The sequence below is a fragment of the Acipenser ruthenus genome, chromosome 3 (assembly GCF_902713425.1).
Source record: "Acipenser ruthenus chromosome 3, fAciRut3.2 maternal haplotype, whole genome shotgun sequence".
Lineage (NCBI taxonomy): Eukaryota > Metazoa > Chordata > Actinopteri > Acipenseriformes > Acipenseridae > Acipenser > Acipenser ruthenus.
The window spans coordinates 70895575-70920842 of record NC_081191.1 but is presented as its reverse complement, the minus strand read 5'-3'; the positions used below and the strand labels follow the sequence as shown (position 1 = coordinate 70920842).

The following is a 25268-nucleotide window of genomic DNA, read 5'->3' as shown; positions in this document are numbered from 1 at the left end:
ACAGTCCAGTAGAGTGCCCTGTTTGCATGCTCACTGTCCTCTGCTAGAAGTCCCCCTTCACATCCCCTCCAGGCACTGCAGCCCTATTGTCCCTTTTGTGCTTTGGGACGCTTTTACTGCCGGGATGCGGACTCCGCTTATTAATAACATGTTTTTCTGTGCGGGTCTCCTGCTGCTCTAGCACTTTCATTACAGTTTCAGTCATTCCGCGCTCCATAAAACTAGCACAGGTGCAGCAGGCTGCTGCTTTTACGAGTCTGGGGGGGTGGAGCTGTATTTGAAATATATGGAATTGCTTGTACAACTTACCACTGGTAATACTTTGTGTTGAAAATATGTTTACATTACATTTTCAATTGTTTCAGCTTTGTTTTGTTTGTTTTTTTTTACTGTACTTTCAGTACAGGTGTGGAGGGTGTTTTACATTTTGTAGCTCATACTTTGTCTTGCATACCAGAATTCAAACAAAAGAATGTGCACATGCTAATTTTCAAAGCAGCAACAACAACAACAAAAAAAAAGCGAGGAACGTCTGTTTTACTGTACAAGGAAGTGGCACTAAATACAATAATACACTGTTGCCCCTATCTATCTGTATTTACTCGAGTACAATTTGAACCAGTTTTATTGAGAGGGAAACACCCTTGTAAAGTTGTAAAACTAAATGGACTTCTGAGTCATGTAAATGAACCATATTCTAGGGGGGTTCGCACTAGCTTTGTAACATTGGTGCAAAATGAAAAGCTTTGGTAAACATGGCCATCCTCTCGAATCCACAGCATTTATTTACTAACCGGGTGTTCCCATCCTCATTAAACACACGCCGACATGGTCTGCCATCAAACTGGAAGAAATACAGCATGAATTGTCATTGAGAGATCTGGATGCACATTTTTTTGTTTTGTTTACATAGTCTTTTTTCTTTTTGCTAATTTTAAGGCCGATATCCTTTTGTATAAAACTGATTTTGTTTCCTGCTAGAGAAGAGGTACTGTGCTGTTGTGTACTGTACCTTTTTGAGTCCCGGCATGTATTTTATTTATATGCAGTCAATTAACAATTTAATTGTTTTGTGCAAAAGTATTTATCAAACTAACATTAACAAAGGGAACAGTTTATTCATATTTTAGAAATAAATTCTTAATTAAAGCAGTATTCTGCTGCTACTATGATATTTTGAACAAACTTTTTACTGTAGGCCTATATGTTGGCTACATTATATATTCTGAACTATAAACTGTTTTGTTTTTTTTATAACTAAAATGATTGCCCTCATTTGTGGTAGGAGTAATTCAAGTAGTACAGTGTCACACTTTTTGGAAGTTATTTCTGATTTAATTAAATTCCTACACACTACAATTTTGAATAAAACAAAGCTGTCTGCGTGCAGTTTACTCTACGCTGTAATGCTGAGCGCTTTCAACCTATGCTGGCACTGTCCTGTAGATTTATTTCCTGTATTTTCATGTGTTCACATTAAAAATAAGCTTACATTACCCATCTATGAATTAGGATGGTTAAAACAGTCTAAAATGTGAAATATTTAACTCAAAGCGAATACGAACACAGTCCATAAATATATATATATAAAAAAAATAATAATAAAAAACTGCTGCGATGCTGTGTCAGCATAAAGAACAGTATAAAGCGAAGACAAGCAAAGAAACATTGGGGTACTGATTTTGCAGTACAAGGGGAAACAAGCAGCTTGAGCAATAGAACAGACAGTAACGGAATGGTTTTGTATCGGAAGAGAACAGAGGGATCTGTGCTGTAAAAAATATTGTCTCTGACCTTCAGCTATGATACTCCTACTACTGATAGAATACTCTTGCTCTACAGCGTGCTGATTTGAAATCGGGTTATGTTGGTGGAAGATAGCCTAGTTAAATGTACATGAGGGAATGGCATTGACTACTAAGCAGTTATTCATGCAGTTAGCTAATGGGCTGTATTTGATATTGGTACTTCTCAATATTTTGTTCCAGTGGTGACTGCTGCTATCTTCAAGATTATTCCAGTTCAGTTTCTTCATGAAAGAATATAATATTATTAATGTTGCTTATTTAGTCCTAAAACCTCCCCTCTAGATTGCTTGTTATCAGTAACATTAGTTATTTAAAGAATAGCCTATTGGTTCACATTGTGGTTTCATGCATTCTCCAGTACAGTCTACACCAGAGGAACTGAATGGAACACCTCTCTCTCGCTATCAGAGGGAACACTTGCAGTACCACATGTACATAAATTAAGTCATTTAACTATCATGGTGTATTAAAAACATTCTTGTTGGGGATCTGTTTAAAAAAATAGAAGGTTTTTATTCCAGAAACTGTGGAAACTGCCGGCAGTGGAGATCTGAATTTACAGTGCTATAAATGGTTAAATGCTGCTGTTTTCATTTCAGACTTAATTCTCTTTCATTAACAGTAGTCATTTGTAAGTTGTAGTCTTGCAGTACACTGGGAATGGTTTCTTGGTGACTACTGTATTCACTTTTGGGCTGGATCTTTCTTTTTTTTCAGTCTTGTTTTTTTGTGAATTTGTATTGTGGCTACATTAAGTGCTGTGGATGGCATCTTTTAAAACTCGTTCTTCTGTTTTATGGACGGACATGTCTTGAACTTCACCCTTTCTCCCAAATGCCTGCAGGGCTGTGTATGAGAACAACATGTGGAGGAGAATGCCTCCCTTTGTGAGAACTCTTAATCCGCTGTTTTGAAAGTTGATTGCATTGCAATAGTACTATGTCAGTGCAAACTGGTCTAGTTTGGAATGTTGTCAGATGAGAGAAAAATAAAATAATACTTTGAGTGCTTCATTTTGAGATTCTTAGAATTAATCCTCTGATGTAAACCAGTACAGTAAAAGTCTCTGGAATAATTGACCAACCAGAAATCCGTTTCACCCAAGTTTTGTAGTTTTTTGATCGATTTTAACTCCTGGAAGAGATCCAGACAGCTGCAGAGAGGATTGCCATACCAAACTGTATGATTGTGCATTTTTATAGTTATGGGTGTCTTCAAAAAGCTACTAACCACTGATAGAAGCTTAATATCCCACTTTAAGCAGGTTACAAAACATTATATTGGTGCTCGGCAGCCTGCCATATTGCACACCAGAAGTCTGAGTAGTGGCTTAACTTCTGCACCTCATCTAGACACTCTAGTCAGCCTTCTAGTAACCATTTCCCTCATGTTTTATTTCACATCCCTAGTTCAGGGTTCTCCCCAGGAATTCTGTACAGCCAGGAGGCGTAACATTATAGCTGGAAAAATAAACTTACCTTACCTTAAATATAATACGACAAAGAATTTGAATAATGTGTTGTCTTTCGTTGACTATCTGGTTGTTCTACATTTTCTTTTTCATGACTTTTTTTATAATGGTAAATTACTGTGCTTATTGATTTAGGCACTCTATGATTTGAGTGGGGAAAGATAACGTAGATTTATTGGAGTGATTTATTGGATTTATTGAGCTTATTGCTTCATTTAAATTGTTTTCTTTGAGTTTTCAGGGCATTGTTTATGCATGTCCATTTTTATTTTTCAGTGTTCTACATTTTTTAATATATATATATATTTTTTGCACAAAACAGTACTTGGACACGTTTGGTCACCATCATAACTGTTGCATGAAACCGCAGTGTAATAATCCAGCACCTCTGCACTTAAGCATTTGTATGTCAGCTGACAAGTGTTCAGCTGATATCCCATCATGCCTTTCTTCTTAAAGGCTACAGCCTCTGTACATGAACCCCCAATATCTCTCACAAGCACCTGGGTACATATTTTTATGATATCACAACAGAAGGAATATGGTGGGGTTTTTTTTTTGTGCCTATGTATAGCTATGTACTATATATCACCTTTATAGTACAGTAATACAACAACAAATGGACTGAATGATAATACCCGAAAATCTTAATATTTAATAAAGTAGCACAAATCTAGTATTAGATGGTGGATTCCGCCGATCGCCGGCTTATTTTGAAAACCCTGCTTTCATTGTCACTATTTTTGCTTTGAAAATAATTGGTAATTTCTTTTAGCAGTCATTTTAATGTTTTAGCCTCTCAAAATGCTTAACACATAAAACCTGCCCCTTCAACTTTGATTGGTTAATGTTGTGTCAAGACGCAACACAGCTGTCATGTGGTTCCGAGAATTTGTTTTCACCCAGCAATGTGCAAGTGATCTAGTATGCTAGAAGCACAATCAATCCTTTGTTAAAGGCACAGTAGTATCTGCAAGATAGGCAGATCAGGTTTTTTCAGCCGGGCAGCGACAGCCACTTTGCAGCTGAAAAGCCCTGGGGAGAACCCTGCTAGTTCTCTTGGATGTGTTTTTCCCTACAACTCCTTGTCCCCCTGCATGTGGAGGTACTGTAGAGACCTCTGCAGGCCTGATCCTCATTGTCAATGTTTTGATTTTTTCTGCTCAGTGTTGGTGTGGTTCCCCCATGCTCATCTTTTTCCTTCTTTTCCTTTCAGCCTTTCTTTCGCCTGCTGAACCTGCGGAAGCTGGGCCTCAGCGACAATGAGATCCAGAGACTCCCTCCCGAGGTGGCAAACTTCATGCAGCTGGTCGAGCTGGACATCTCCAGGAATGGTAAGGGGGAGACATGTGGAGTAGCACATGTGCACGTCCACGCATGCATGCATGCTAAAAAAGAGAATCCATAATGGGAGAACCAAACCTGACATTTTTATTCTCTTCCAAAGACATGCTCCCATGCTGTTTAGAGCTGTTGGTTTTCTCAAAGTCCCTCCCACAGTATTTAGGCTAAATCAATTGAAGACCCCCTTATCTCCTAGCCCAGAGCTGTCTAGCTTTTGTTGACAGCTGGAGGACCAAGCCTATTCTGTTGTTTTTTTTCTCACATACCTGCTGTTTGAGTGTGAAGAAACAATATCGGAAGAGAGTGGTATTGCAGAAGCTACAGTAGCATTACCCATTTATACAGTTGGGTTTTTTGCTGTTGCAATCTAGGTAAAGTACCTTGCTTAAGGGTACAGCAGCAGTGTCCTCCACTGGGGATTGAACCCACGACCCTCCGGTCAAGAGTCCAGAGCCCTAACCACTACTCCACACTGCTGATTTAACCTTTACAAAAGGTTTTGTAAAGGTTAATCTTGACACTGTCTGCATTAGTAACATTGGTCTTGGGTTAAGCGGTCTTCTGTATTTAAAACAGATGACATGTGATTTAGGGGGACACAGGACTCCAGAGCAAAAGAGGTCGAGCTTTGTTAGAAGGTGCAGGGAGATGTTCAACAGTGAGGTTTCCAATCCCATGGACAGTAACTGTCGGCTTATCTAAATGGCTGTCATCTAGCTTGAAGAGATGTCTTATGTAGTGTAGGCAGCGCTCCACATACAGTTTGGGGTCTGGCAGTAACTTACCCTCTAACACTTGAGAGAGAAATGTTTTTTCAGGAGGTAAAATGTAACATTACCTTGAAGTCCTGAGTAATCCTGATTTTTTTTAAAATACTGTACAATCTTTAATGGTAATGGGGCAAGCATTAAAAAAGAGCCTTTCATTTTAACTGCAGTGTTACTTTGAACTACTGTACAACCACACGTGTGTTCTACAGGGTTCTTTTCTCAGCTCAATGCATTTTTTTTCGAGGTATCACACTGACTGCAAATTTAATTACGTTACTTTTATTTTAAGTTCAACTCGGTGAACATGTTAAAACTTCAATATGAAGCCATACAGATTAAATAAAAGATACATTAATAGGTTAGAAAACTGTTTTGTTTTAATGTTGTTATAGGCACCTTTTCTTAGCGGTTGCCTCTGACGATGGTTCCAGTTGGATTTGTAGCTGGACTGGGGTGTTTACGCTTCAGCCTGTATAGCTTGCTGGCAAATTTCTTATTCTTACTGTGATTGGCTGCAAAGACAACAGGGATTGGATGGTTATGTTTGTTGGGTTGGTTTTTCGTGTACAGTTTCCTTGTAACTGTAGACATTGTATTCTGGGAAATGTAGTTGTTAATGGAAGGCGGGAGGGGAGGCAGACAAGCTGTGCAGCAGAATTGTTATGCGTATTTTTACGCATTCAATTTAAATTTGGGTTTGCATTTCGGATTTTTTAATGCGTAAAAATGGCAGGTACACAGCTTATTTGGACCGCTGAGTGTAGGTATGAGATGTTGCTAGAAATGTAAAATCCTTGCAAAATTTGATGGCTTCAACCCCAAGTACCAGGTTTGAAATATGATGGTGCTAACTGAAGTGCACAGACTGTATTAATGTTTCTGCTTTTAAACTGATTTCTAGCCAGATTCTTGCTAAGGTGAGACTAAGAGACACACAAGGTCAGGTTACATTAATTGGAATGTATTTGTATTGGAATGATCCTCGAGATGAAATTTGAGAAGTTTCCTGCTGCAGAAGTTACAGAATGATGTAAAGAACTTTGCACTAGCGGTACATCGGCCCTGAAAAAGCAGGGTAGAGGTTTTGCTGTGTTATTTCACGTGCTGCACTGGCGGTGCCAAGTTCTGTGTCTTAAGTCCCCATGGATATTTCTCAATTTTTCAAGAGCAGCACATGCTGTCTGCATTCAGCCAAGTGTTCCATAACTTCAGACTTCAGTGGGCAATAATTACATGTGGATTAAAGTTTTTGCATCCCATAACTCCTTCCCTCTGGGATTTCTGGATTTGCTGATTTTAATTAATTTATAAAATCTTGTGGGAAGCCCTTAATGCTGGTTGTAGCCAAGACCATGATTAATGGGTACAGCAGTGTGTGTTTCACTCAGTGTGTTGTAAGCTTGGAAGAAAAAATCCCAAACAAACTACATCAAAGAATATAAATAAATACATGAATAAATCTAAAATGATTTAAGCCCCCATTCTTGTTATAGTCTTGCCAACAATTCTGACCAAAATTCAATTTCTCAAGGTTTCCATAAATATGCATGCAAGCAGTACTCTTGTGTATTGCGCTGTAAGCATCAGTTGGGTGTAGATCTGTAGTGGTGTTCACATGCCCCCTAGTGGACAAAAGCATGTTTATGAGGGATTTCTTTCTTTTGTAGACCTTTTAAATGTAAATTTCTGATACCTGTGGCTCTACACAGGTCCTTTTTTAAAATGGCTATACTAATACCGCCATTCATCTGTCCAGATTTTGGTCATGCAAAGTAGATATGAGTCATTGCAGCCTTCAGTAATGTGGTTGCATGGCTCTATACAGACAACAGTGTTTAGAAATCGCTGGACTTTAAGTAGATTGTGCGCTTCTTGTGTCTCCACAGGAAGCCCTGTGAAATGTCTTTAATTTGCCAGTTGTTAAAAGGATCCTGCCTCTGTCAAACCTGATTTAAAAGATTAATATCAAGGTCAACAAACTGTATAATGCACCCGGCAACTTTAATGTAAAAACTATTGAACTGAGTAGCGCTGCTTTTTTTTTTTCCATATCAAACTCAGTATGGTGGGCAATGTGAAGAGGTGCTGTGCTGTTTTGACCCGTCCCACAGTGTGGGCTATGTGAAGAGGTGCTGTGCTGTTTTGACCTGTCCCACAGTGTGGGCAATGTGAAGAGGTGCTGTGCTGTTTTGACCCGTCCCACAGTGTGGGCTACGTGAAGAGGTGCTGTGCTGTTTTGACCCGTCCCACAGTGTGGGCTATGTGAAGAGGTGCTGTGCTGTTTTGACCCGTCCCACAGAGTGGGCTATGTGAAGAGGTGCTGTGCTGTTTTGACCCGTCCCACAGTGTGGGCTATGTGAAGAGGTGCTGTGCTGTTTTGACCCGTCCCACAGAGTGGGCTATGTGAAGAGGTGCTGTGCTGTTTTGACCCGTCCCACAGAGTGGGCTATGTGAAGAGGTGCTGTGCTGTTTTGACCTGTCCCACAGTGTGGGCAATGTGAAGAGGTGCTGTGCTGTTTTGACCCGTCCCACAGTGTGGGCTACGTGAAGAGGTGCTGTGCTGTTTTGACCCGTCCCACAGTGTGGGCTATGTGAAGAGGTGCTGTGCTGTTTTGACCCGTCCCACAGAGTGGGCTATGTGAAGAGGTGCTGTGCTGTTTTGACCCGTCCCACAGTGTGGGCTATGTGAAGAGGTGCTGTGCTGTTTTGACCCGTCCCACAGAGTGGGCTATGTGAAGAGGTGCTGTGCTGTTTTGACCCGTCCCACAGAGTGGGCTATGTGAAGAGGTGCTGTGCTGTTTTGACCCGTCCCACAGAGTGGGCTATGTGAAGAGGTGCTGTGCTGTTTTGACCCGTCCCACAGTGTGGGCTATGTGAAGAGGTGCTGTGCTGTTTTGACCCGTCCCACAGAGTGGGCTATGTGAAGAGGTGCTGTGCTGTTTTGACCCGTCCCACAGAGTGGGCTATGTGAAGAGGTGCTGTGCTGTTTTGACCTGTCCCACAGTATTTCTCTTGTCTTGGACAGGTTGCTTTGTGCATTCATTCTAGAAGTGCTGCCCTGTTCTAATACTGCCTTACAGAAATCTCAGCAGATTGCCTTTCCCCATGGTATGGCCAGGGTACAGTACATCTCATAGTCAATTTCCAGAGAACCTGATTTGTCCAAAACAAACATGACTGGCTTTCTTTAAACTGACATGGGTATTGATATAATTGCTGGTGTTTTTTCAGTAATTTCTTTCTTTCTCTTCCAGACATTCCAGAGATCCCAGAGAGCATTAAATTCTGTAAATCATTAGAAATCGCAGACTTCAGTGGAAACCCTATTTCAAGGTAAAGGTTTAATAAAACTAATACCGATGCTAGTTAATAATACCCTGCTGAAGTGGACTAGCTTCTGGTGATGTGTTTGCTTTGTTTGTGGTTGATGATGATGCATAAACCATATATAATGGAGAAAATGATTACATGTTAGGTAATATTTATGTGGGAGATGTTTTCCAAAAATAATGCAAGTGTAATTTCAAAGCTTGTTTTATTGGCTTACCAACAACAACAAAAAATTGCAAATGGACCACATTTATTGGAATAACCTGATACATAAATGTGTTTTCAGTAAAGCACAAACTAACAACACAAACTTGGAGATGTCTGCCAAATAAATAAATAAATAAAATACAGTGCATGTACATTTTAGATGCAAAGTTGGGCTCCAAGTAATACTGAAGCAGCAGCGGTATATTGGTGATATGGTAAAGAGTACATCATCAGGTGCACAATAAAAAGAACCAACAGGATGCAGAATAATGCCGTTGGAGGAATGAGGATCTGGAACAGTAGTGTTGTAAACAGTGCTTTGCTTTGTCCTAATTGGCAGGCTCCCAGATGGGTTCACACAGCTCCGCAGCCTCGCACACCTCGCCCTCAACGACGTCTCCCTGCAAGCACTGCCCAGCGACATCGGCAAGTAAGTACACTCGGATATAGGATGCACATGCTGACTTGTAATCCCTACCTCGTCACACCTTTATGATCTACGGTATGCACACTATCATATGGCTTTAAAACTGGGTGCACTGGAAATGTTATCTCTGGACTGTAACAGTTTGATGCTTTTCGGTAACAGCTTGCTGTGGAAACATTGTAAAAGTGGCTATTTCTAGAAGATGACAAATAGTAATATAAATAATGCTGCTTTCAGAGGCAGACAATGACAAAATGACCCCTGGCATAGGGGGAATGGAGCGAGAGGGCTTGGAGTGCAGGAAAGTTTTTTATGTATTGAATTTCAAGCTTGATGTTAATTTTTTAATCTTTAATTTGGTTAAGCACTGTACACCTACAAAACACTTTATACAGACCGTTACAAATTGTGTTAATTAGCGAAAGCTATATATTTAAATGTGTGTACTGTGAGAAAGTGTAGTCCTGGGGAGCACAGGACTACATCTCCCAGAAGGTTCCAGGCTGAAAAGCTTTAATTTAATTGTATTTGTTAATTGTTTTGGCGGTTGGCATGATCATTGTAAATTAGAGCCAGCTGCCCACACTTGTTACTGTGGGGCATATAAGTCTCACAGTTGGTTAATTGAAGACTGCTGAGTAGAAGGAAGCAGAAGGCTGTGTGCTCTGTTTCCGAGCAGTCACCATGGTGAATACTGTGTGTACAAAGTATAGTGTGCATTTTTGTAGAACTGCGTAATGTGTTTTATATTAGGCAAACAGCTTAGCTGTCCCGGGCTAGACAGGGCTGTGCGACCTGTTTTTAGTTAGTGCTTCGAAGGAGCTAGGTGTTTATTTTGTTTTTGTTTATTTTTGTATTAAACGTGCGTGTAAGCGCTAAAATGTCAAATTTTTTGTGCTGGGTCTCATTTTTACAGTATATATATTGTTATGCTTTTGCTATTGGTTAACGCAAATTGGCAGGAAGGAGCGCAATATAAAAGCTAAGAGCCCGACTGTTGTTGCAGGAGGAGGGCCAAGAGCGCGCCTTTAGGTAGGGAGAGTTGTTGAGTGTTCAGTGCTGTTGTCATATTTCTTTGAAATAAAAAAAAAAAAATATTCAATTAAAAAAAAAAAATACCATTGACAGTAAGCTGGCTGTGTCCGTGCCTTTGTGTTCACCGCTGGGGAAAGCAAGCTGCTGGTCTCAAGCCAACATCCGACGATCTACAAGACTCATGCGGTGACCTGCCTCGGGTAAGCCAGGGAGTAAGGGGAACGAGATGGAGGGGTAGGCGGTAACAACTGGTGTCAGAAACTGGGATCGTACCGAGAGGGGAGAAATGGACGAACTGATGGCATTACTGGTGCAGTTGCTCAACAGCCAGAACATACAGAATAGCACCATGGCAGCACAACAGATGTGTAAACTTGAAATTGCAGAAACCGCAAGCCAGCTTCACAATAAAATGGAAGGGCACAGAGACATCATAGAGAAACTGGAAGGTTTTGAATGTAAGCTAAAAGAAGTTCGCAATATGGCTATGGGCGAACAAGATCAGCTGAAGGAGAGGGTCGAACAGTTGGAAAAGTGGCAGACTACAGCGCTCTCCAGCCCCGCTGCACAACAGAAAGTTAAGCCGAGTAAATTCAATGGGAAAATTGACTGGACCACATACTACCAGCACTTTGAGACCGTGAGTACTCTAAACAGGTGGACTGACGATGAAGCGGGCCCAACTTGCTATTAGCCTAGACGGGGACACTATGACTGTGCTTACCTTGCTGCAAATGGAGGCGACATCCTACTACAGCGGGCTGGTGGATATCCTTGCTCTGCGCTACCGGCGATCGCAGAAGGAGCTTACCAAAGCTCAATATGACGCCAGGAGGATAAAGCCAGACTAGTCCCTTGCTGACTTTGCCCAGGATCTACAACGCCTTTTCGCTCTTTCATTCCCTGAGGTGCCGGAGAAATGCAGAGATTTGCTCATCGACAAATTCATCGGTTTGCTTCTGGACCGTTAGCTGAGAATCCGACTGAAGGAGGGATCTTTTCCTACACTCACCGACGCACTCAATCGAGCGATTTCATCTGGAGTGCATCTATGCGACCACTGGAGAAAAGAAACCGGCTCAGCAGCACACCATTCACCCCACTCAAACCCAGGATTGGGCGACAACTGGCGAGTCTGCAAGTGGGAGAACGGAAGGTAACTCTAATCCAGACATCGGGGTGGTATTAGGAAATTTGGTTGAAAAATTGGATGCTATGGGGAAAGCTATAATTGAATTGGGCACTTCTAAAACGGATACATTTGACAGGGAGTGTCACTTTTGTCACAAGACAGGACACAGAACGATTGCCAAATTAAAAAGGGATCAAATTAAAGAGGGAAAGCCGGTGGACAAAGTGATGTCTGCTAATGATCAGGGAAACTAGTATGTTGCCAGGTCGCAGGGCTGAACCTGGGAAATAATGTGAAGGAGGCCTCTGAAACTGTGTTCAATGTTGGTAAACTAGGGACTGCATGTTGGTTGGTTATCCGCTGTGACGTAGAGGGTTTGCCGGTCGATGCAGTAATAGATACTGGGTGAATTTGACTGTCATGAGTTCCAAACTATGCACAAATTGTTCGAAAATACCAGGTTGTAGCGTTCTGGAGACTTGCAGCATTAAGACTGTAACCGGAGATGTGACTTCAGAACTGGCGAGATAACATTTTGAATTGGCCAATACACTTTCCATCACAGCGCCTGGGTGGCTGACATAGCAGATGATTTATTACTGGGTTTGGATATCTTGATGATGCACCGTGGGGTTTTAGATTTATCAAGGAATGTACTGTCCTTGGATGGCACAGAGCTTGAACTACGTCACAAGCAAGCAGAATCAGAACCTGATTTGTTTTGGGCATGTTGTTGCAGTGCGTAGACTTACTGTTCCAGCAGGCTCTGAGATACTGGTAGCAGCAGAGTTAGAAGGCGAAAGAGCTGACACTTTGCAATGGGGTTTAATTGATATTTGGCCTGACATTTTAGTTGCAAGATCAGTAGTAGATCTAAAATCGAAAACGGTACCTATAAGGCTGTTGAATATCTCTTACACTGACCAAGTAATTAACAAGGGTCATGTGTTAGCCGTATGGGAAGCTGCAATGCTTGTACAAGCTGAGAGAGTAGTGGGCTGCTCACGCAGTCAGGTGCCATCCAGTGGTGATTTTGAGAATTGCCGTAGACTAAAAAGTGGGTTCGTTCTCATGACACTGCCTAACCATTTAAAAGATTTATGGGAAAGGAGCAGTGTTAGACTTAATGAGGAACAACAAAGGCAACTTAAAACTTTGCTGATTGTGTACCAAGATGTATTCTTTGAAGATGAGGCTGACTTTGGTAAGACTGCATTGGTAACCCATAAAAGAAACACTGGTAACGCAGCACCAATCAAACAGGCCCCCAGGAGGATTCCAATAGCTAAGCAAGGGGAAGAACGGCAGCACTAAGTTCTGTGTCGACTATAGGAAATTGAATGAGGTTACTGAGGGATTCTTACCCGCTGCCAAGAATAGATGACACCCTTCAGGCACTGAGCGGTTCCGTCTGGTTTTCCACACTAGATTTAAAGAGTGGTTATTGGCAGGTGGAGGTAGACGAAGCTGATAGACCAAAGACAGCATTCGGTTGGAGGGGGCTTGTATCAGTTCAATGTGATGCCCTTTGATCTACATTTGAAAGGCTTATGGAAAGGGTGTTGTCAGGCTTGCCATGGGAAGTCTGTCTTACCTTGACGATGTGCTGGTGCATGCGCACACATTCCCACAGGTGCTAGCTAATCTGGAACAGGTCCTTGTCAAACTCCAGAAAGCTGGTTTAAAACTAAACCCTGCCAAATGTGAGCTGGGTTCCCTAGGTCACATAATTAGTGAGCATGGGGTTGCTACAGACCCAAGCAAAATAACAGCAGTCAGCAACTGGCCAAGGCTGACTAATGTTTGGGTTTATGTTCCTACTATAGGAAGTTTATTGAGTCCTTTGCAGACATTGCTATGCCATTGTATGCTTTGACAAAGAAGGGACAGTTGTTCCCTTGGAGTAAAGTATGTGAGAGTGCTTTTATTCACCTCAAACAGGTTTTAGGCTCTGCCCCTTTACTAGGTTACCCTCGACTTGATCTTACGTTCACACTGGATACCGACGCCAGCAACGTCGGAGTTGGAGCTGTCCTTTCACAGGTCCAGGATGCAGTGGAGAGGGTCATAGGATACTATAGCCAGACATTGACTGCACCGGAGAGGAACTACTACACCACTCATAAGGAACTGCTAGCTGTCGTAAAAGGTGTCGCACACTTTTATCATTTATTTGTATGGCCGACCTTTTGTTCTACGAACTGACCACTCTGCTTTACAATGGCTTTTCAGGTTCAAGTACCTGGAGGCCCAGATTGCAAGATGGCTACAAAGCCTACAGCAATATGAGTTTAAATTGTTACACCGCCAGGGGGTAAAGCATGGCAATGCTGATGCTCTATCTAAATAGCCCTGTCTGGTAACTGAGTGTAGTTTCTCTACCAGGGTAGAGCAGCAGGAGAGTAGCAGTGTGGGAAGAGAGCAGGATGCTGTAACAGGGGGGCCCCCAGGAGGGCCAGGATGGAATTAATACAGCTCAAGAACCACTGTGCCGGTTAACATGCAAAGCTGCTGCGAGCAAGCAGCTTGTTGATGGTCACAGTGCTGAAGAGCTGAGGGCTGCACAGCAAGATGAGCCTGATTTCATTCTTCTGTTTAACTGGAAAGAACGTCAGAGCATACAGGGCTATTTGGGACAGTATAGAGTTAAAAAATGGTTTACTCTATCGTAAGTGGGAGGCATCCATTGAGGCGATGCTGCAGGTATCAGCTGTTGGTTCCAGGGTCCCTGAAAAAGGAAGTGCTAACCATGGCTCACAGTACTAGGGCCGGTGGGCACTTTGGTGTGGACAAAGCACTGGGGAAGGTAAGAGGGCTTCTACTGTGTTAAGTGTCTGCAGGACTGTGAGAGGTGGTGTAGGAAATGTACAGACTGTGCTGCGAGGAAGGGTTTGTGGAGGCAGGGCCATGCTCCAATGAAGCAGTATGTTGTGGGGGACCGGCTCCCGTGTGGCTGTCGACATTGCCGGCCCATTTCCAAGGTCTTGAGTCTGGCAATCATTATTTGCTGGTTGCCATGGACTACCTAGCTAAATGGCTGGAAGCCTTCCCGATTCCTACCCAGGATGCCAACACAGTGGCCCAGACACTGGTCACACAGATGTTCACTCAAATTGGCATGCCTGGTGAACTCCATTCGGACCAAGTAATTTCAAATCGGAGGTTTTCTCCAGGGTGTGTCAACTTATGGGTGTGCGGAAGACATGCACCGTGCCATTTGAGGCCTCACTCAGTCTGATGGCATGGTGGAGAGGTATATACACTCCAACAACCAGTTAGCCCTGTTTGTAGAGCAGAACCAGCGGGATTGGGATACTCCCCTTCCTTTGCTATTTGCATATTGAACAGCTAAACATGAAATAACCCAGTGTACACCTGCACTACTGATGTTTGGAGAGCTCTGTTTGCCAGTAAGACTGGTTTATGGAACCCCTGACACATCCCTTAGCTTTGAGGATCCCGTGGACTACACTGACAGCCTGCAACAGTCTCTTGAGCAGGTATACCCATTTGTAAGGGAGAACTTAAAATTGGCCGCTGACAAGGTAAAGCGTTGCTATGATGTGAGAGCTGTGGCTGACACTTATGAAGTGGGAGACAAATTGTGGTTTCATAACCTGCTCAGGAACAAGGGCAGGTCACCCAAATTAAAGAAGGATTGGGAAGGGCCCTATACAGTGTACAAAAAGTTGAGTGATGTGGTGTTTGGTATTCGGAAAGATAACAGGTTGGTTCATCAGGACTGCCTTTGGAGGTACGCTGGGGATTAGTCTGGTTTACAATGGTTAAAAAATAAATTATAAAATAAAATTGTTTTAAGGCTATTGAAGTCATTGGGACGATTGACCCTTATGGAGTGGGTATTGTTATGCTTTTGCTATTGGTTAACGCAAATTGGCAGGAAGGAGGGCGATATAAAAGCTGAGCGTGGGACTGGGCGCGCTCTTGTCCCCCCGCCTATGACTTTAGGTAGGGAGAGTGGTGTTGAGTTTTCAGTGCTGTTGTCGTAGTTCTTTTAAATTAAAATAAAAAAATAAAAAAATAAAAATAGTGAGGCAGACGCAGAACATTGGGTGTTGACACGCCGCACAGGCGCGCAGATTTTAATAAACACATATTTAATAAACAAAACAAAGTTTACCACACACGTGGCGAGCTCTAGTCCCACTAAAAGGAACGTCCCGCTCCAGGAACCTACTACTCTATGCCAGCCCCCTCAATACACTGTGATCAATCTTTTGCTTAGCGCCCGTCTGTATGGCTGTGGCCGTGCAGTAGCCTTGAGCTCCGCGTAGCCTCCCTGGGTACACTCTCCAGCTAATCCGGACCTGTCAATCAGCTCGGCGCTCGGCGCTCGGCGAGCCTACCTGCTCAATTACTTTCTTAGCAACGACTCTCCTGTTGCGCGTCCCAGCTGCTTCCATCCACCCAAGAACCAGCGACATGGTCTCCCTGTCTCCACATCATAAAAAGGTAAAGGGGCTGTACAAATGTGATTTCTGACCTTTTGTGTTTACTTTCTTCTGTCTCTTTCTGTTGCAGTTTGGCAAACCTTGTAACACTGGAACTCCGAGAAAACTTGCTAAAATCCCTGCCTACGTGAGTAAAGAATACCACACTTGCATTCCTGTTTTATTGTTGTAGATTATACCAAACAACATCATTCCCAACTAGTCAGGACACAAATTTACTTTTATAAGGCTCTCTCTCTCTCTCTCTCTCTCCTTATTTTATGATCAACCAATAATAAATGCTTTAAAACAAATGTGTGCTTTTTTTATTCTTCTGTAAATGTCCCACTTTTCAGTCCCACCACTGTTTCCTTTTTCAAATACATTTCTGTTGTGTGTTGTAGGTCGCTGTCATTCCTGGTGAAACTGGAACAGTTGGACCTTGGCAGCAATGAACTGGACATTTTGGTAAGAAGTAATATCTTGCATAGTAGAGATGTACATCCAGTAGCGAGATTATCAAAAATGTTATGAAGATTCTATCTATCTATCTATCTATCTATCTGAAAAAGCAACGTATAATCTATTGTTGTAGTTTTCCTTGTTCTGATAAACTGATATATAAACCCATGCCCATTTTCATAAGATATTGAAACTACTTTAAGAAGTTTTCCTAGGGATTCTTTCTATAAAGTGGAGAAATTGATTTAATTGAGATGAATTGCTATGCTATCGTTTTACAGATTATGAAAACAGTAATAATGACTAATTGCTTCTTACTAATGAACATTATTATATGAATAAGTACTGTATATAATTGATGATAGTGCTGAGGGAATGTGTTTAATTTTACGAAGTGCTGTAGTTATGGTGGGAGGCCCTAAAATGGGGATTTCACACACAGTGCTGACTCTGTCTGTCTCTGTTTCCCAGCCAGACACTTTGGGAGCGCTGCCAAACCTGCGGGAGCTGTGGCTGGACAGGAACCAGCTATATTCACTGCCACTGGTACGTACTGCTCAGGCACTGACTGGCTCATCTAGCCATCATACAATACAGCTATGGCCAAACGTTTTGCATCACCCTATAGAATGAACTAATTTTGCTTCATAAAGTCAAATGAAACCTGCTGATTTTAATGTTATGTTAACATATTGAATTACATATCGCTTTGTAGTTTTCCATATACTTAATGAAAAACTGACATTGAGAAATGTGACATTTTAAAATCTTATGGCTTCCAATACAATATAATCTTGACCCTCTCCTCTAGGAGCTGGGTAACCTCCGTCGGCTGGTGTGTCTGGACGTGTCGGAGAACAAGCTGGAGCAGCTACCCAAGGAGCTGAGCGGCCTGGTGGCATTGACAGACCTGCTGCTGTCCCAGAACCTGCTTGAAACCATCCCCGATGGCATTGGTGAGAGACCCCAGCCCAGTCAGGACACCCAGCACTCCTTTAACACGACTGTTCCGTCGTCACAAGGGCTTCTTTAGCAACCCTAGTTATAAAACTAGTTTCAATTCCTGTTTTTTTATTATTCAAGCATTTGTAAGAGGGCTGGTATTAGACAAAAAAAGGAGGAAACAAAAAACAGCCACAACAAATTCTAGATCTTTTAACAAGAGTTGGGGTCAATTCATTTTTTTCAATTCCAATCCAAATTCCCTTTTATACAATTCCTATTCCATTTTACGGTGTAGTCTTTTACTGAAGTTTATGCCGCAGGCTTTATCAGGTTACCTGACAAGTTCATTGAGTTGTATACAGTATTTGTTTGCTCAATAGAATTTTAATTGATTAAAAGGGAGTTGGTATTAGAAATGGAATTGGAATTGAAAAAATGGAATTGACCCCAACTCTGCTTTTAACACTAGAACCGCCAAGGCAGTCATTTTTACGGTTTTCACTTTTAAAATTTAAATTACTCTGCGTGTGTTAAAGATCTGTGGTTGTCTGTTCTTGACCTTTCCTAAATACATATTAAATACCCTGATGGCGTTGGAAAGTCAGAATCGCAAAAATAAGTTATAAGCACTTCTACCTAGAACCTCCAAAAGCCGTCATTTTGATTGCTTATTACAATAGATGCTTTTATTGTTAATGTGAACTACAGTACGCTATTTTTATCTGTATACAAGCCTGTTTGTTATCTCTACCTCCACTGAGTTTACAGCAATATGTATTTGAATAGAATATTGCTTCTGAAGTCTAGCTATGTGTTATCCAAATATCTATTATAATCCTATCAATTCCTTGGAGAACTGCCATCTGACTCTCTACGTGAGCATATATAGGCTGGAACCAAATCAAAACTTTGACAACCTGCTAATCTCATTTAACAAAACTGTATTTCATAGCATTTTCTTTTTATAAGTAGAAGAAATAAGATACTTACAAAAAAAAAGAAAACGCTATTAAATACAGTTTTGTTAAGTGCAATTAGCTGGTTATCAAAGTTTTGATTTGGTCTCAGCCATAGTCTGCTGTCTTATAATATTACTATTATAAGAATTTTTCATCAAATCTTGAGATTTTGGCATTTTGATTTGAGAGCAACTACAGCTATATTTGCCTTGGCATCAGAAATTTGGAATGACTTCATTGAAAACAGCATTGCCTACTTCGAGCTTAACATAAAACATTACATGGACAAGCAGCTGTTTCCGACAAAAGCAGAGTGTTTTTTTGGCTGGCACAGGACCCTACCCCTACCTGTGCAAAGATGACTCGCCCAGCTGGTCAGAGACGGTGATAATGTGGTACTTAAGCTGATGTAACCTTACTTAGGAAAAAGGATATTTACCAATGAAAAAAAAAGAAAAAAAAAAAAGAGCCTGGTTGGAACAGTAAACAAAGCGAAAAGAGAGTTTCCACCATCTGCGCAAAACTTAGAATTCAGGAAAGCAATCACCGGTGTCCAGTTGCTGTATTTTACAATGTAAAATACAATGTAAAATACAGCAGTCAATTGATGGCAGCCATCAATTCTTTTGTTTTGTACAACAAATGCACCGGGGAAAATATCAGTAGGAGAGATTTCGTCTTGATGCTAGCCATGGAGCTTTGGCAGAAACGTTTCGATCAGAAAACTGCGAAGCGGCAGGGAAACGGTGCGCACTGTATCCAGGTTGAGCTGCAAGTGACACATGCAACAGAAAACAATGCCAGAAGGGGCTCCCGAGTGGCGCATCCAGTAAAGGCGTTCCGCGCGGCCTGCAGGATGTGCCCTATACCCTGGAGATCGCATATTGGAATCCAGGCTATGTCACAGCCGACCGGGAGTTCCTAGGGGGCGGCGCACAATTGGCCGAGCGCTGCCCGGGTATGGAGGGCTTAGGTCAGCAGGGGAATCCACGGCTTACCGCGCATCAGCAACCCCTGTGGCCAATAGGGCGCCTGTGGTTCTGCAGTGGAGCTGCCAGATCTGTGTTGTCCTCCGGCACTATAGGTCTGGTGGCATCGTGGTGGATCCGCAGTGCGAAAAATAATGGCTTGGCAGGAGCACGGCGTGCTCCAGCCGCCGTTTCCCGAGTTGGTAGGGGGGGTTGCAAGCGGTGAGCTGAGGATACAGATACTAATTGGGCATACTAAATTGGGGAGAAAACGGGGGTAAAAAAAATTGACTAAATTTAAAAAAAACAACAAAAAAAAAAACAATGCCAGGTAACCAAATCCAATAAAAATAAAACTTATGATATCTGTGCCCAGTGTAAATGAGTAGCATGTGGTAAATGCACACAAGTTGATAAGTGTTACATTTGTGTGGATTTTGCTAATATGGGTGCTACTTTTGAAGTTTCCCTCAATGCGCTTTCATGTTACACAATGAGAAATGAGTTTTCTTTTGTTGTTGTTTTTTTTTTATAAATTGTTTACAATTTTTTTGTATGTACATATACTAGTTTACACTATTTTCTTTTCAAATGTTTATTTTTATAGTTTTTCATTTTTTGAAATCATGTGTTATATGTAGGCTTGCTACTTTTCGATTGCTATCGGTAAAGCTTGTTAAACATCGAATTCCCCAAAAATGAGTTTGACTGAAATAAATTTTATATGGGATAAACGTTGGTTAAACCACTAGCTTTTTTTTTTTTCTTCTTACCAAAAATAATAATTTAAGAAATCATCTCGTCAGTGTAGTTTTTATACTTGCTGTCTGGTCTGTCCCGGTTCCGCTCTGAATGGTTAGGGGTCGTTGTCAGTCAAATCAGTGGTTCCTTAATAGGCTAGTGCAGTTTCACCATCAGTCATTTCATCCTGTCCTGACAGATCTCGTTGGCTGAAGCAGCGCTAGAATGCTCTCATTCGTTTAAATGACTGTCAATCATCAGACCGACTGCACTTTCATTTGCCAGCTATAGTCTGTCATTCAAAGCGCCTACTTTGAAATTAGTGAGTTAAGGTGTAGGTAAGTGTTTGCTATTATGGGGCAGCAGTGTGGAGTAGTGGTCAGGGCTCTGGACTCTTGACCGGAGGGTCGTGGGTTCAATCCCCAGTGGGGGACACTGCTGCTGTACCCTTAAGCAAGGTACTTTACCTAGATTGCTCCAGCAAAAAACCCAACTGTATAAATGGGTAATTGTATGTAAAAAATAATGTCATTGTATGTAAAAATAATGTGATATCTTGTAACAATTGTAAGTCGCCCTGGATAAGGGCGTCTGCTAAGAAATAAATAATAATAATAATAGGTATATACGGTGACAGTTACTAGTTTGATTTGAAAATGGGGTGCAAGAGGAAAACACTTAATGAGTATTGTGCACAGTACCCTGATTGACGGCAGAAGTCTCTGCGGCAGGACGAAGCGGGCCAGTCTGCCTTGCCTCCAGTGAGTCCAGCTGTGCTTAAGGAGAGGGGCCGAGCTCAGAATAAGTTCAAGTTAGTTCTGTTCAACTCAGTTCTGTCTAATCGTCGAATTGGCAAAAAACAATGATCGAATAGTAGCAAGCCTAGTTATGTGCTAATTTTGAAAATGAAGCCTTTTATGTTTATTTTTTCATTTCAATATGGTGTTTCTGCTATGCAAATGTAAGATATGATGTTCATGAATACATCTTGACTTGTATCTGAAAGTTTGTCTTTCATTTTGATATTGAAGCTGTTTAAAATGTACCTGTCAAAATGACTACTGCCGGCTGTTCTAGTGTTAAAAGGAATTCTGATAAACTGCATTTTATTTTATTTAAAAAAAATGTACATTTCACTGCATGCCAAGGAATACAAAAATTTAAAAAATCCTGGATGTGATAGTGACTGGGTGCATTTTATCCAGGTTGCAAAAATCAAGTCATCAACCCCAACCTCTGCTGCCCCCTGTAGTCAGATCAATGCCACTGCAACTGCATATCAGAATATTACAACACAGGGGTAGGTACACTTTTCACAATGGACAGAATCGAGTGAAGTCTTGCTTCATGTGCAGGCAGATACAATAACTAAAGATGTTGCAATACAAGAAACCCTGTGGAAGGAAACCTTGGCTGTTGCAGTCCAGGACTCCAGGTCCTTGTATTACATTATTAAGGAAATGTTTAACTAAAACTGGTTTGGAATAGGCTTTCTAGGACCAAAGTTGCCTTTCCCTAGGATAGAGAGTGGTTAAAAGTCCTGCATTACCCACTAATGGTTTCTCATCAGGGTGCCTGAAGCAGCTCTCCATCCTGAAGGTGGATCAGAACCGACTGACCCACCTGACAGACTCGATAGGGGAGTGTGAGAACCTGACTGAACTCATTTTGACTGAGAACCTCCTCACGGTAGGAACACCACTTTTCCTTGTGAAGTATAAATCAGCATTATTAGCTGGCAGTTGAATCTGGAATCTAGCTTTTAAAGAACAAATTCTTAATACAACTTAATACAAATAAAACTACATAGCCAAAACACTGCGGCACCCCCCAGTAAAACTAGAACAAAAAATCTTCCAGTAGCATGTGTAGAGCAGCTGTCTGCACTAAAAACTACTAGTTTGAAATGGGGTTGATGCCAAATCTCATGACTAGCAGTGCACAGTGCATTAGCTGTCTAAATGTAATATGAAGGTGAGCTGGGTTCGTATAAATTAAGAAATGCATAGTTTCCTTTTAGTTCTTAAGAGCGAGCCTTTGTGTGTTTTACTGAGTTGAGGAGGTCATGCCTAGCTTCAAATTCGATTCAGTTTAGTTTTTTTTGTTTTGTTTTTGCTGTCCCCTTAGCTTTTTGTGACATTTCTAATCATTATGAGTGGATATTATTGCAATTTCAAGTGTTATGTTTAATCTGTATTTTGATATACTCTGAGAATGTGCTTAGAGTTCAGGAGCAGCTATTGAGTTGTAAAAGCTAGATTACTTTTTTTGTTTTTTATTGATTTACATTATTTAGGGATATGCAAATATTTCAATACAACACCGTAGGTAAACTTCTGCATCCTGGTGCTGTAATTGTTGCAAGTCATGTGATATCTGATTGGAGCTGGACCATTTTAAGGATAACTGGTTGGGAACTAGAAAGCAGCAGCAACTGCATCTAGTCTTAAATACCTGCTTATTTATTATTATTATTATTATTATTATTATTATTATTATTATTATTATTATTATTATTATTTATTTATTAGCAGACGCCCTTATACAAATACATTCAAGTGTTACAATATAAGTCATACAATAAGAACAAGAAATACAATAATTCTCAAGTGTGACAAACCACAATTCAATAATACAGCAGATGTATTTAATAAAGTATAAAATACAAGCAAAGCACCAAAAGGTATTCAACAAAAGTAAAATGGGGGTAGTGATTTTGCTGATGGTGTGAATAAAAGAGATAATAAAATGGATTTAAGACCTTGGTTAGCAGCATTGTTAAAATAAATTAATATAAGCCAGTCTAGAGCATGAAAACAGAAGTCGTCAATGTAATAAGTGGTCAAAGCTTTCTTTTAAAACTGGAATGTGTGGGGGGGTGGTGTAGGACAAAGAGCTGGCTGCATGGTAGTTTAAACTTGGATAAAGATGGCTTTAGCATTGTCATCGAATCACCAGTGCCCACAGTGCATGATAGCGCAATGTGGGCATACTTGGCAGCAGGAAGGTTAATTGCAGTGGAAACCAAACCCTGGGTGTTCAAGGACACAGCTGCCACCAGCAAGAATAGAAACCAGTACTGTATAATTGTAAAAATAAGCGCATGAGCTTTGACTTAGGTATGCGTTTTTTTAAAGCAGTAGTGAGTATTTGCTAGCTGCCTGGAAAGTAGGTACCAAAATGGTCATTCGGTAGTGGTTTATTCAACCTAATAATTATATATAAAAAAATAAACACTAAAGAACTGTTCTAGTTTACTTTAAGAACACAAGTTTACCAAGAGGGGAAAAAACGTACTGTTATTTTTAAACTAAATTTTAAAAAATTTAAACTCCAGAAAGTAAAGCTACCTAGTAAATATTACACATTTTTAAAAGAAGCAACATCATACAATGACAATCTTTGAGTTAACCTCGCCCAACAGAAAGGAAATGTACTCCAGTACAGCTGTGGTTTTATTTGAAAGGAGATTCAACATTGTTGATTCGATTGCAAAGTACTACAAAAAAAAACAAAAAAAAAAACGTTGTCCACCATTACAGGAATTTTCTTGCGAACCGTTGATCTAGATGATGCTGTGAGACTTTCAAGTTTTTTCTTTGGTAGTAAGCACTGTGGATTCTGTGATTTGAAATCGGGTTACTGGAATCTAAAGTACAGGAACAGTAAGTGTTAATTGACTTAGGTGCTATTATTATTATTATTATTATTATTATTATTATTACTACTACTACACACAGACCGTCTCACAAGTTACCCCCTCCCCTACTCCGGATTTCTTGTTTGCTGAAATAGGTGGATACATCACAAATCTGTTTTTTTTTTGAAAAATTTTTTTTAACCCCTCTCTGCCTGTCCCTGGCAGATTTTGCCACGGTCTGTAGGGAAGCTGAAGAAGCTGACGAACCTGAATGTGGACCGGAACCGGCTGACCTCCCTGCCTCTGGAGCTGGGTGGCTGCTCCAGTTTGAATGTGCTCTCCCTGCGAGACAACAGCGTCGCCAAGCTGCCAGCCGAGCTGGCAAATGCCACCGAGCTACACGTGCTGGATGTGGCCGGGAACAGGTAACCAATCCTTTACCGATGCCTGTCTATTTCATTGCATGACTTTGGTCCAACCGGTTCCTGGATTGTATAATGTGCCTTGGTTTTTGGTGGTTTGCCTGATGGATTAATTTAAATCTGCATGAAAACAATGGAGACACATATTTTTTCACCTATGTTTTTTACTAAACTTTTGAAAAAATCTTTGACTCCAAAAAGCACCTTTTTTCATAATATGAAGATTTGTTATTAACAGTTTAAACCAAAGAGTTCTCTTGGTTCTTTTTTGATTCACAATAATTAAGGACCAGGTTTGAACAAAGTCTTGTAATAGAATAGAATAGACGACGGGAAGCATGACGCATCAGTACAGTGTTGAAAAAGTTTAGTTTACCAGAGTCTCTAGCGGTTTATGCCTAACTGTCATCTGAATGCTCTCTGTTTCTCAATCTCTTTTTTGACAAATAAGTTATGAGTCGACCTTGTACCCCAAACGAAGGCTGTTGGGGAGTTCAGTAGAGCTTGGCAGTGTCTGATGAAGTGAAGAAGAATGCAATTTATTTGGCATCTCTCCCTTTCCCTTTCCTTTTCTTCTCTCTCCCCAGGCTTCTGAACCTGCCCTTTGCCCTGACCAACCTCAACCTGAAGGCCATGTGGCTGGCAGAAAACCAGTCCCAGCCCATGCTCAAGTTCCAGACAGAAGACGACGAGAATACTGGGGAGAAGGTGCTGACCTGCTACCTCCTGCCACAGCAGCCCTCACCCAGCCTTGGTGAGTACAGCCAGAAAGCACACTGAAATCTGCTGAGGGTGACTGTTTTGTTGTCTTTCCTCGGTTTGGTATTTATGTTCAAGTTTTGTAAATTTTTATATGACTTTAAAGTGGCATCATTTGATTTGAGTTTACTTAACTTATGCTTTCTTTGTATTCAATCACTTGAAAGCTTTCTCCTTGCAAGAATTCCTCCAAGGTGTGAGCTCCCACTATAGAAAGTATACTGTAGAAAGTGTGACTGGAAGCGTTGAGGAGGGCTACATAGGTTTAATACGCATTTTATAGCAAATGTGCTGCAGAAGGTATACCTTTTTTTAAAGTGGTTTGCATAGTGGGATCAGTGCTGAATGATTTATGTGTGTGATGCTTTTCAAACATTTCATCAATGATCAGGAATTA

General features: G+C 41.2%; 1 protein-coding gene across 19 annotated transcripts in view; it reads left to right on the top strand.

Annotated features, from left to right (window-relative positions):
* The window catches only part of scrib (scribble planar cell polarity protein), a 143077-nt gene that overhangs the window by 47999 nt on the left and 69810 nt on the right, over positions 1-25268 (top strand). For 18 of the 19 annotated variants that reach the window (XM_059016003.1, XM_059015975.1, XM_033993073.3 and 15 more), the window contains exons 2-11: positions 4496-4613; positions 8648-8726; positions 9271-9360; positions 16067-16123; positions 16380-16443; positions 16909-16983; positions 17249-17393; positions 21621-21739; positions 23916-24115; positions 24700-24866. In XM_059016003.1, coding sequence (XP_058871986.1) covers positions 4496-4613; positions 8648-8726; positions 9271-9360; positions 16067-16123; positions 16380-16443; positions 16909-16983; positions 17249-17393; positions 21621-21739; positions 23916-24115; positions 24700-24866 — 1114 coding nt within the window. Of the gene's footprint in view, positions 1-4327; positions 4385-4495; positions 4614-8647; positions 8727-9270; positions 9361-16066; positions 16124-16379; positions 16444-16908; positions 16984-17248; positions 17394-21620; positions 21740-23915; positions 24116-24699; positions 24867-25268 lie in introns of those variants that run through there. The other variant, XM_059016028.1, reaches the window with a different exon arrangement.